Consider the following 12,820-nt stretch of genomic DNA (forward strand, 5'->3'; position numbering starts at 1 on the left):
ATTGAATAAAATACTCTACGAAAATATGAAATAAAGCCGTAAAAAAGCAAAACAAAATTGTTAAAATTAATGAATGTGAAGAAGAAAAAAATTGTCAGTGTGTGTGAATGTTTTCTCTCTGTCTCGCTCTCTTCGCAGATGAAATAGAGTAGAGTTCCCCCACCCCTTACGTTTGATTGATGTCAGTGGATTGTTATTATAATAAATCTTTACAAAAGTACCGCTATAAACAGAGAGTGTGAGGACACATTTGCAAAATATAAACAAACCACAACAAAGAGAGTATTGCGAGAGTGAGAGAAAATCATATGAAGCATAGAAGTACTGCTGCCAGTGGAATTGATTTGATTTCCAAAACTATTCTTGTTCATTAAAAAGGCAATTGAATCTATTAATGCATCAACATGTATGGCGAATGGGTATCATTGTCCGCACAAATAACCGCAAACAGTTGTGCGGCCCAAAGTTGCAGTGTTCTAAATAAATTTCCAGCCAGCTCGGGTCGTGAAGTGACTGTATCGGTGGTTAAACAATTGGCCACAAACTTGGGTATTACTCAGAATGCCGAACCAAGTCATTTGGTTAAAGATGAAGAGGTAAGGTGTTGTCATGAATATTAATTGAAGAAGTTATTGTATTTGTAATGGATTTTATTGTTGTAGATATGTATTATTTGATGGTTTTCATTCTTGGCTATTGTGGAGTGTTGTAAGGGAGGGTCTGTAATGGAAAAGTTGGCTATAACTCATGGTTTTTAAATTCATAGTAATAAGACATCGCAGTAGGGTTACAATAACTGTAATTAAGTCTATATCGGCATCAATTGAAAACAGTTGAAGTCCGTCTATACATAGACTTCAATATGACATGTTTGTCATCAAAACTTCAAACGGTTTAAAAATATTTCATTGCTGAATTTCAAAAATCGTAGGAAAATACAATGGTCCGATCGGTACTTTAGATGGTGCTTGACTTCTACAACAGCATACGTTAGAGGAATTCTGAAATTTTTACCATAGGTAGAGCTTGTCTCCCTGATCACGAAAATATATTACATTCATGGAGAAGTCCATACTTCCAGATATATGAACCTGTTAAGTCATATGCTCATAACATCGTCATTTATTGATCGATTATTGTAATATTGGCAGCTATTTAGAAAAGTTTTAAATTCCCGGCAGAAAGCCGTCTATATATAAAAGGAAAGTTTAATCGCGTAGACAAATTTTCCACCTGCCCACAGGAGAAAGAAATAATTTATACCATTATAATCAGAGCCTCAAGACTATTGTAAAGATTTCAAAACAATCCGCGTCCGGGCCTAAACTAATTTCTTCCGGTTCTCTTGTCCAATCACCTACAGAGGAATAAAGTCTCAACCGGTTGTTGGCTAACGATTTTTACAAATAGATACATACAAATTATATAATTGGAATACTAGCTTGAGTTCTACTGAAATCAGAACTAGACTAGGCTGCAAACATAGAAGGAAAATACTGAAATAATTATTTCAACTCGCAATTAAAGGCAAATACTTCTGCTGGTAAACGTCATACTGAAATAATTATTTCAACTCGCAATTAAAGGCAAATACTTCTGCTGGTGGTGCCTTTGTCAATGCAATTTTTGGGCGATGAATTTGAGGATTACGGAATGCCGGATGACTTGCCCGTAAACTGAACAATAATTGTTGCATAGCTGAAACACACAACAAAAACACATATCAGGACCAGAAATTTGCAGCGATGAGTACAACCTAGAACACCGTTCTCACCACGATCGGGTCGAAACGACCCGGATAAAGCTCGGTCAAGTATACTCAAGAACCATATCTTTTCCCCCAGGTGAGCAAACCATGTCAGTTGATTTGCTCAATATCCTATTAATAATGGCTTGCATCGAGCATAAACCGTGTCCCACTTCCAACGAGGTTCAGTGTGTCGTAACCGCATAACGTGCAATCTTGTCCAGGTGAAATTCAACCTAGGTGTCAAATAACTTTGTGGCGAGCTGCTGTCCCACAAACTCTCCGCATGCAGCTGGTCAACTTCTATCTTCCAGAAATGACGCTGCAACATTTGGTGTTGCTCGGTCTGCAACGAAATTATTAGGAGAAATACTACATCTGTCCGGTGCAACAGATGTAATAAATGGTCTCACATATGGCGCTGCACAAACTTCGGGCGCATAGAGAGTGGACAACACAATTTCAGGCATGGTCTCAACCAAAATCGACAGGCAGCGCCGACTTTGGTAAATATGTTAGAACTATCAAAAACTTTTGACACAGTGGACCAAGCGTTGGCTTGTTAATTATCTCCGCTATATGGAACCCGGCATTGGAAAGCCCACTAGGTGTACTTTCAGAAAATGCATATTTTATAAAAATCCATTTTGGATTTTTTTAAAAAAATTCATATTAGTAAAATTTGAAAAGTTATCATCGATGCCCATTGTGCGAAATCTAAAAATGTTACCGCACTATGGAACCCGGCATTTGAAAGCCCACTAGGTGTACTTTCAGAAAATGCATAATTCATAAAAATCCATTTTGGAAATTTTTTTAAATTAATTTTTTTTTAAAAAATTGAATAATTTTAAGGGATCAAAATTCAATGACCCACTGTGCGAAAACTAAAAATGTTACCGCTATATGGAACCCGGCATTGGAAAGCCCACTAGGTGTACTTTCAGAAAATGCATATTTTATAAAAATCCATTTTGGATTTTTTTAAAAAAATTCATATTAGTAAAATTTGAAAAGTTATCATCGATGCCCATTGTGCGAAATCTAAAAATGTTACCGCACTATGGAACCCGGCATTTGAAAGCCCACTAGGTGTACTTTCAGAAAATGCATAATTCATAAAAATCCATTTTGGAAATTTTTTTAAATTAATTTTTTTTTAAAAATTGAATAATTTTAAGGGATCAAAATTCAATGACCCACTGTGCGAAAACTAAAAATGTTACCGCTATATGGAACCCGGCATTGGAAAGCCCACTAGGTGTACTTTCAGAAAATGCATATTTTATAAAAATCCATTTTGGATTTTTTTAAAAATTCATATTAGTAAAATTTGAAAAGTTATCATCGATGCCCATTGTGCGAAATCTAAAAATGTTACCGCACTATGGAACCCGGCATTTGAAAGCCCACTAGGTGTACTTTCAGAAAATGCATAATTCATAAAAATCCATTTTGGAAATTTTTTTTAAATTAATTTTTTTTAAAAAATTGAATAATTTTAAGGGATCAAAATTCAATGACCCACTGTGCGAAAACTAAAAATGTTACCGCTATATGGAACCCGGCATTGGAAAGCCCACTAGGTGTACTTTCAGAAAATGCATATTTTATAAAAATCCATTTTGGATTTTTTTAAAAAAATTCATATTAGTAAAATTTGAAAAGTTATCATCGATGCCCATTGTGCGAAATCTAAAAATGTTACCGCTATATGGAACCCGGCATTTGAAAGCCCACTAGGTGTACTTTCAGAAAATGCATAATTCATAAAAATCCATTTTGGAAATTTTTTTAAATTATTTTTTTTTTTAAATTGAATAATTTTAAGGGATCAAAATTCAATGACCCACTGTGCGAAAACTAAAAATGTTACCGCTATATGGAACCCGGCATTGGAAAGCCCACTAGGTGTACTTTCAGAAAATGCATATTTTATAAAAATCCATTTTGGATTTTTTTAAAAAAATTCATATTAGTAAAATTTGAAAAGTTATCATCGATGCCCATTGTGCGAAATCTAAAAATGTTACCGCACTATGGAACCCGGCATTTGAAAGCCCACTAGGTGTACTTTCAGAAAATGCATAATTCATAAAAATCCATTTTGGAAATTTTTTTTAAATTAATTTTTTTTTAAAAAATTGAATAATTTTAAGGGATCAAAATTCAATGACCCACTGTGCGAAAACTAAAAATGTTACCGCTATATGGAACCCGGCATTGGAAAGCCCACTAGGTGTACTTTCAGAAAATGCATATTTTATAAAAATCCATTTTGGATTTTTTTAAAAAAATTCATATTAGTAAAATTTGAAAAGTTATCATCGATGCCCATTGTGCGAAATCTAAAAAATCTGGAAAAAATTTCCAAAATGGATTTTTATGAATTATGCATTTTCTGAAAGTACACCTAGTGGGCTTTCCAATGCCGGGTTCCATATAGCGGTAACATTTTTAGTTTTCGCACAGTGGGTCATTGAATTTTGATCCCTTAAAATTATTCAATTTTTTAAAAAAAATTAATTTAAAAAAATTTCCAAAATGGATTTTTATGAATTATGCATTTTCTGAAAGTACACCTAGTGGGCTTTCAAATGCCGGGTTCCATAGTGCGGTAACATTTTTAGATTTCGCACAATGGGCATCGATGATAACTTTTCAAATTTTACTAATATGAATTTTTTTAAAAAAATCCAAAATGGATTTTTATAAAATATGCATTTTCTGAAAGTACACCTAGTGGGCTTTCCAATGCCGGGTTCCATATAGCGGTAACATTTTTAGTTTTCGCACAGTGGGTCATTGAATTTTGATCCCTTAAAATTATTCAATTTTTTAAAAAAAATTAATTTAAAAAAATTTCCAAAATGGATTTTTATGAATTATGCATTTTCTGAAAGTACACCTAGTGGGCTTTCAAATGCCGGGTTCCATAGTGCGGTAACATTTTTAGATTTCGCACAATGGGCATCGATGATAACTTTTCAAATTTTACTAATATGAATTTTTTTAAAAAAATCCAAAATGGATTTTTATAAAATATGCATTTTCTGAAAGTACACCTAGTGGGCTTTCCAATGCCGGGTTCCATATAGCGGTAACATTTTTAGTTTTCGCACAGTGGGTCATTGAATTTTGATCCCTTAAAATTATTCAATTTTTTAAAAAAAAATTAATTTAAAAAAATTTCCAAAATGGATTTTTATGAATTATGCATTTTCTGAAAGTACACCTAGTGGGCTTTCAAATGCCGGGTTCCATAGTGCGGTAACATTTTTAGATTTCGCACAATGGGCATCGATGATAACTTTTCAAATTTTACTAATATGAATTTTTTTAAAAAAATCCAAAATGAATTTTTATAAAATATGCATTTTCTGAAAGTACACCTAGTGGGCTTTCCAATGCCGGGTTCCATATAGCGGTAACATTTTTAGATTTCGCACAATGGGCATCGATGATAACTTTTCAAATTTTATTAATATCTATTTTTATTCAATAAAACCATGATTAATTTTTTCAGTTAAAGCGGTTTTAAATAGCTTTTGGAATTGCCTTTCCGGGAGTACCAATATTTTGCCTGTTTTATTTATATTTATTGCTCAATTGGTCATTGAATTGTTATAAAAACGATTTTAACATCTGTTATACTGAACTGAAATCTGTTATACGTGTCTTTGCTAAATTTGGTGGATTGAGTCTTTGCTAGTTAAAATCGATTTTATCTTCACGCACATCATGTCGTTCGGAGTCGACAAACATGACGTAAGCGCACATGAAGTAAAGAGTGAGTTAGATATTTTTTTTTTTTTATTTTTTCATCTAGCCTAGGACCTTCTTTTCTATAGAAAAAATTTCGCAGGTCCCTTAGGACCATTTTTTCTACAGAAAAAAAAAAATCACAGTACCCTTGGAACCATAGCCGATGACCAAAGAAATCTGACAGTTCAACATCCCTAAGTACTGGGAGTAGTTTCTGATAATCTGCTCAATTTCACCAAGCACGCTGCTTATGTCAAAGGTAAAGTCCTCAGCAAAAATAAGGTCCTAAAAGCTCTGACAGATACCTCCTCCTGGGGAAAGGATAAAGAGACTCTCATCATGACGTACAAAGCCATTTGTCTCTCTGTACTGAGCTATGCCAGCCACGTTTGGACTTCATTCCTAAGTGACACCCAATGGCACAACCTTTAAACGATCCAGAATAGTGCTCGAGTCAGTACAGCAACATAATGTGTTGCTTGCCAGACAGTTCCTTCTGTCCTGCCATCTGTTAGAACAAAAACATAAAACAAAAGCACATATATTTTTTAGGGATGAGGTTTTCTAACTTACAGACATAGAGTCCCATTAGAAGATCATTAGGTATTCTCGGAGAACATCAATAGGTCTTATCATAGAAGTCCTTTAAGATCTTCTCATGTAAGACTATTAGGTCTTCTCAAAGAAGCCCATTATTTCTTCTCATAAAAGGTCACTAACTCATCTTGTAGAGAGTCACTAAGTACTTACATAGAAAATAAGATCACATAAAAAACGTAATTAGGTCTTAGAGTAAAATACCGTTAGTTTACAAAAATAGCGCTTGTGGTAGATGACCATTACAATTTCTAGAATTTACTCATATTTTAGATGGTTCTATTATCTCTTGTATTGTTTTTAAAATTCTTTCTAAATATTTTTTTTTTTATTCCAGGTCAATTGGTGTATGGATGTAATATGTTTTGGCCTCTCATTGCCACTGCAGGAGCATGAAACAATCAAAGATTGTGTCAACATCTATTGTGAATGGATGACTGCGTTGCATCCGCAACCTAAAATAAGTGTACCCAAACCAATATGTGAAGATGCTAATATGTATTGTCGTAAAATCATAAATCATTTTCATAATTTGTTTGTGCCTCGCCAGGGTGAAAGTAAGTATATTGACATTAGCAATTCTAAAACTCCATAGATACACTCTGTAATATAATTCCCCTGATGTAGCAACAGCTCGGCAAATAGTAATTGAGAACAAATTTTTTATATCATATAATCACAATATATCTCTCGTATATATAACACTTAACACTGTTTTTCCACTCATTTTCCTTTCAAGTCTTACCATTTATTTATCAAAAAGAGCTTGGTAGGTGTTGCAATGCTGCTAGTAAATCGTTTTTAATTTATTTTCAGTTTTCTCTTTTATAAAAAATATAAATAATTAATTGAATTATTTTTCATTAAATTTTAAAGGTGTTGATACAATGAGTCGTCAAGCGGTGTTGTGTCATCGTGTCCTGCGTACACTACAACAAACTGCACAAATATCCCAAACTATGGATAGAGAGACATGGGAATCATTGTTGCTCTTCCTCTTGGCAATAAATGAGACATTGCTGGCACCACCCACAATTAAAGATGATGTTGGCGATCAATTGTGTGAGAGGCTGTTGCAAGTCCTATTCGAAGTATGGTTATTGGCATGTGTACGTTGTTTCCCCTCACCATCGTTGTGGAAAACCCTACAAGAGTCGTGTGCAATGTGGCGACATCGTGTGGCTTTGGTCGACCAATGGAATCGTGTGAATATGGCATTAACAGCAAGGCTGTTGGAATTCACCTATGGTCCAGCATTTCCGGAATTGAAAATTTGTGAGTAATTCGTTATCTTTTCATAATTTAAAAAAATTAAAAAAATATGTTTATTATCTATTTCAGCTGACGAAGATGCCCAATTAATTCCCCTGGGAATGACCAATGATTGTGTGGCCCAAACATGGTATCGTTTCTTACGTACCATTGGTAATCCCATAGCATTATGTTCACCACACATTATAAGTAAATCATCACATTTTGTACAATGGGCTCTGACGCACGATAAAGGTGCCGAAACCTATCAACATCCCTGCCTGCAAGCACTTCCTTTGATATTCCTTAAAGCCATAAAGGGTATATCAAATCAAGTTGATGCTTTCTTAGGTAAGTTATTTTTTTCCAACATTTGTTTTCTTCCTTAGTTTCTACAAATTGTTTTGTTGTGGAAGGCGACAATTGAGTTTAATGTGTAATTTAGGGCAATTCGATTTTTTTAGAATGGTTTATGGTCTAGTTTGTAAATACATACATATATTTAATTAGTTGTTATTGTATAGTTTTCCAAATAATCTCGAGAAGTAAAAGAAAATTATATTTTTTACTGTAATTCGTATTTATAGTTATTTAGATTGTTAAGAGAATATTTTATTGTTAAGATTTTTTACAAGTTAAATTTTTGTTTTCTATTAAAAGGCAAAATTAAGGATGGAAGAGTTGTAAATCCATTTTGCTACACAACGCTTTTTGATGTCGATTTTGTGTGAAAGGATTTGAAACTATGATTCCTTAAATGACTTTTGATGCAATTTTGGACCATATTTTGACACATATTGGGCGGTATCTCAGCCATAACTTGGAGGAAGTTGTATCTGCATAAACATGGTCTTTCTTGTAGACAAAAAAGAAAGTCGAATAATGGCAAATCGCATTTTTGTTAATATCAGACGAAATAAAAGCATAGTTTGACATATAACGAGTTCCAGTCTCATATTCTTGAAACCACGAAATGGATAACACCCTGTATATCTGGCCCAATCTACAGATTAAGAAATGTGACTATTTCGGACCCATAGAAATGGACTTATACTCACTACTACAGCACCGTTCCGAACACAAAACTATCATGTCTGTCTCGGTAGCTGAAATTCTTCAGTTGTGATTTTTCTTCAGTATTTTCCATCCTTATAGATGAGTAGGAACCACATTGAAGTTACCACCAAGCGCAGAATCTACAACCCTTCCTTGATCCCTGTCATAACCATAGATCAGCTTTCAGTTTTCGGTTTTGATTTGATCCTAAGGGATCAATGAATTTTTTCGATATTTTCTATTGAAAAAATGGTTTTAGGGGACCAATGAATTTTTTTCTATAAGAAAAAATGATCCTAAGGCAACAACGATATTTTTCCTCTAGAAAAAAATGGTCCTAAGGAACTACGATTTTTTTTCTATAGAACAAGGTGGTTCTAGGGGACTAACGATTTTTTTTTTGTTTTTTTCGGTTTTTTTTATAGAAAAAAGTGGTCCTGAAGGACTAAGCACGGAATCTTGTCGAAAGTCTAAAACCTTTCCTTGATCCCTGTCTGAAACCTAATTCAGTTTTCATGCTTCGGTTTTGATTTGATTTTTCTATAAAAAATGGTCATAAGGGAACAAAGATTTTTTTATAAAAAAAATGGTCCTAGGGACCAATCGTCCTGGAGGACCAATGAATTTTTTTTAGGAAAAAAAATCATCCTGAGGAACCAACGAATTTTTTCATAGGAAAAAATGCTATTTTTTCTGTAGAACAAATGGAAATTTGTTCTTTTGAAAAAAATATCTTATGGATACTACCTATGTAATAGCTGAGAGGGGGTTTAACAGAAGCATCAACTTCTGTTAAACTAGGTACTAGGATAATCTTAATGAAGGATAATCTTAATGAAGCCTTAAAAATCTCCTTTATGACGTTAAAGACCTCTGGCGCTGCATTCTGCAGCATCGTGGTTATTATGTCGTCTGGCCCAGAAGATTTGAAAGGATGAAAGGTGTTTATCGCCCATACCAGTTTTGTCTATCACTTCCCCTCGCGCTGTTTACAAAAGTAGCTTAAAAAAATATTCTTTGAAAAATCCACCCTTTCTTTAGGCCTTTTTTATAAAAGCCGCGCCTTTTTTAGGCTATGAAAAATCAACGCATCTTATAGACTTTGAAAAAATATATTTTAGGCTCTGAAAAAATAAAGCAACAACATATTTAGCTCTTGAAAAAATTTCTTTGCAAAATCCACGCCTCTTATAACCCCTGAAAAAATTCTTTGCACCTATATTGGTAAGTTTCTACCAGTAGATATTTTATTCTTTGGTACCAAAGTAACAAATTAGAGACACTTGGGAAAGTAAATGCGGCTAGAATATTCCTAATATTGGGGGGATTTTAACCTCTGAAATTGCTCCTAGGATGTAGCAAACTACCTAAAATTTTCGGCGTGGAATTATTTCGGAAGTCCTTTCTTATGCCGATATTACTCCGTCGAGGTTTGACATATGCATTGCGGATTTAAATTGTATGTTCTGAATGTTGAATCTGAATTTAAGACAATTTCCCTAATTTAGCCCAAAGCCACAATATTGGGATATGAATGGTTCTTTTTAATTCACCTCAAAATCAATAACCTTTCTTAATTTTGCCTTTTATGCTATTGGGTAGGTACAATATATGCGTATTTTTATCTAATGGTATAACATTAAATATACGTTTTTTTCATCATCTCTCTATATCACTTCTTTTTCCCCTTCTTTACTATTTATCTTGCACCTTTTTCATTTTCCTAAACAAAACTTTATATTACACCCAAAACTATACCGAAATTCCTTTAAAAAAAACCCCGTCTTACCAACAACAAACCAAACCAAAAAACCTAGGTATTTATGTAGCGCCACAACGTTCAGGCGATGATGGCATTACAAATCTAATGGATATACGTTCTGCATTAAATGAAGCCACAGCTACGAGCAGTGGTGGTAATAACACCACCGGTGGTGGTAATCATCACCAACATCATCACCATCATAGTTTTTTTCATCATCATGGCAGTATAAGTATACATTTGAATAGCGGTAGCAATAGCTCTGCTACAAATCAACAAAATACAAATAATAATTCGGCGGCGAATTCGAATCAACATCATCAGCAACAGCAACAACATTCGTCGACACAATCACATTTACACAATTTCATAAGTGGTCCAGCTAGTTCGGCTCTAAATGCTTTAATGGGTCATCATTATCATAATCATGGTACAGCTGCTGCTGCTGCTATGAATAACAACAACAATAATAATAACAGCAACAACAACAGCAGCAGTAACAATAATGTACAACCATCTGCCCTGACCTTGAGTACGGCATTGGCCGCTAATGTTGCCCAAACTAATTCATCTATACCACCGGCTAGTGGTAGTCAATCGGCTGGAGTATTGGGCTCGATATCATTTGGTTTACCCTCGGCCAGTAGTGGTCATGATCAACAGCAACAACAACATCAACAGCAGTATCATTATCATCAGCAACACAATTTGCCACATTCACCAACACCACCGCTACAAAGGCGTTTGGCAAAAAGTTTTAGTGTTGCTCCGAATTTGACACAACAAAAGGGTGCGCTAACTAACTAAATCTAAATCAATATTTATTGGCCAAATACAATTTGTTTTAATACACAATTTTTTCAACACTACAACTATTACAATTATTTTTAAATGTTCATAATTCACATATTGTGTTTTCTTACTGTCTCGCATTGCATTTTTTTCGTTGTTTTTTTTCTCTCATTTTGTTAATAATAATTTTATGTGTTCTACACCTGTTATGCTTTAAAATAGAATCATTTTTTATGTACTCTACACCACTAGATGGTACAAGAAATTAAATATAGAATGACTTACAATAAGACGTCATATCTGCCAAACAATTGACATCTTGTCATATAAGACGCCTATAGTTCTCATCATTACTTTACATGGCTCTAGGCCGTGCAATTATTGGCTTTGTTTTGAGGTTTTGGATCCGCATTCCTCTAGCTATTCAATAACTCCTTTATCGTAGTAAATCTGATGAATTTTGTCGACTGTGCCCACATTGAACAAGCTTGTCATCTTGATCATTCTCATGAGGATTGTATATCCTGCAACCAGCAAAGACTAATGAATTTTGAAGTTGTTGAAGTTTGGCACTTTGTGCTCTTATTGTGTACTAAATCTCCACACTAAACGTATCAATATCGGCCATCTTTTTCGGGTAGCCTCCATATAACGGTACTTCAAACTTTGTTGTTGTTGTAGAAGTTTATATGGATATAGTTTTCATGTTTAAATTCGGCGAGCTCCGAGGACGGCATTCAATCTGTATGCGTTCAGCGCTGCAGCTACTGCATCAGTAGGCCAACTCATGAAGATGGTCCACTGGTGTCGTGAGGGGGCAACCTGTCGCAGTTTCAGCCGGCGTTCTGACAGGTTTGAATAATTTTCCATTGCGTATCACTAATGTTCACAGACGAGTATGTTTATACTGTCGAATGTGACCGCGAGTAATTTGGGGTAGTTGGTGGTCGGAATTGTACGCAAATTCAAAGGCATTCTCATCTCCGCAGTCCATGTGGTGAATAATGTGGCTGATGACTTCGTGGCGGATATTTTCATACCTCGCCTTAAAGAAGGCTGCTAATTCGACGAGAGAGGCGTTTAACCTCACACATATGTCCTCAACAATGGGACCCGACGCCATGATCGTACAATCATCTGAATATGTCAATTCAATTCAAACGAGAACCTAGCCCAAAGGGCCATGAGCGATTCCAAAAACTTTTTTACATGGACTACACTAAAAGCTTAACCCTTTCAGTGTTTTTGTCGAATATATTCGACATTTAAAATTACTCTCTTCCTTTGCAATTTTTCGGTTATCCTTTGTACCGTTACAATTGATGTCTTTGTTTTTGCTGAAAGACAGACAAAACTGTCCGAGGGTTAAAATAAGAATTGCTTTTTTTTCTAAACTCTGCGCCTTCATATGATTTTAAGTACAAAATTTTAGATTTTTATTAAAATTCATCATATCATAAACAACAACGATTCTATGCCGTCCGGAGGGCGTGGAATACCAGAAAGGCTTCGGGAACGACGTAGGTGGCTATCGACAAGTTGAGGACGATGATCAAGTACTCGACTCCGGGCTCGTCCAGCTGCTTCAGCATATACATGGGTATTCCGTCAGGGCCCGACGCTTTGGATGACCTCGCGTTACACATGCAACATCGCCCATTGTGAACTGTGGTGGTACATCCTCGGCTGGAAGAGATCTTATACGACGAAGTACTCTTCTCTTCGCCCTGTCGCTCTCGGATACTCGACAAACTGTCGGTTAAAATAACTCGCGCATCTCTTCGTATCAGTCACACTTTCGTCGTAAAATGTGATCATCCTTCATACCAGTTTACTTACTTCGGTACCAA

At 34.9% G+C, this 12,820-nt stretch overlaps 1 protein-coding gene across 1 annotated transcript; it reads left to right on the forward strand.

Moving 5' to 3' along the window:
* The first annotated feature begins 396 nt into the window (after positions 1-396).
* LOC133338659 (ral GTPase-activating protein subunit beta-like) lies at positions 397-10,985 on the forward strand. The gene is made up of 7 exons (XM_061546828.1): positions 397-596; positions 6,447-6,666; positions 6,849-6,878; positions 6,986-7,384; positions 7,451-7,711; positions 10,234-10,519; positions 10,670-10,985. Exons 1-7 carry the CDS (start codon positions 405-407, stop codon positions 10,983-10,985), a joined length of 1,704 nt encoding a protein of 567 aa, XP_061402812.1. The 5' UTR covers positions 397-404.
* Positions 10,986-12,820: the final 1,835 nt, after the last annotated feature.

The sequence above is a fragment of the Musca vetustissima genome, unplaced genomic scaffold, assembly GCF_032173495.1.
Source record: "Musca vetustissima isolate MV318-11 ecotype Yass unplaced genomic scaffold, APGP_CSIRO_Mvet_v1 utg281344, whole genome shotgun sequence".
Taxonomy (NCBI): Eukaryota; Metazoa; Arthropoda; class Insecta; order Diptera; family Muscidae; genus Musca; species Musca vetustissima.

Bases quoted from the DNA above. Each gene is read 5' to 3' on its own strand.
- LOC133338659 (XM_061546828.1), top strand. From the start codon at position 405: ATGTATGGCGAATGGGTATCATTGTCCGCACAAATAACCGCAAACAGT. The intron at 597-6,446 runs GTAAGGTGTTGT...TTTTTATTCCAG, and splicing joins ATTTGGTTAAAGATGAAGAG to GTCAATTGGTGTATGGATGT. The intron at 7,385-7,450 runs GTGAGTAATTCG...TATCTATTTCAG, and splicing joins ATTTCCGGAATTGAAAATTT to CTGACGAAGATGCCCAATTA.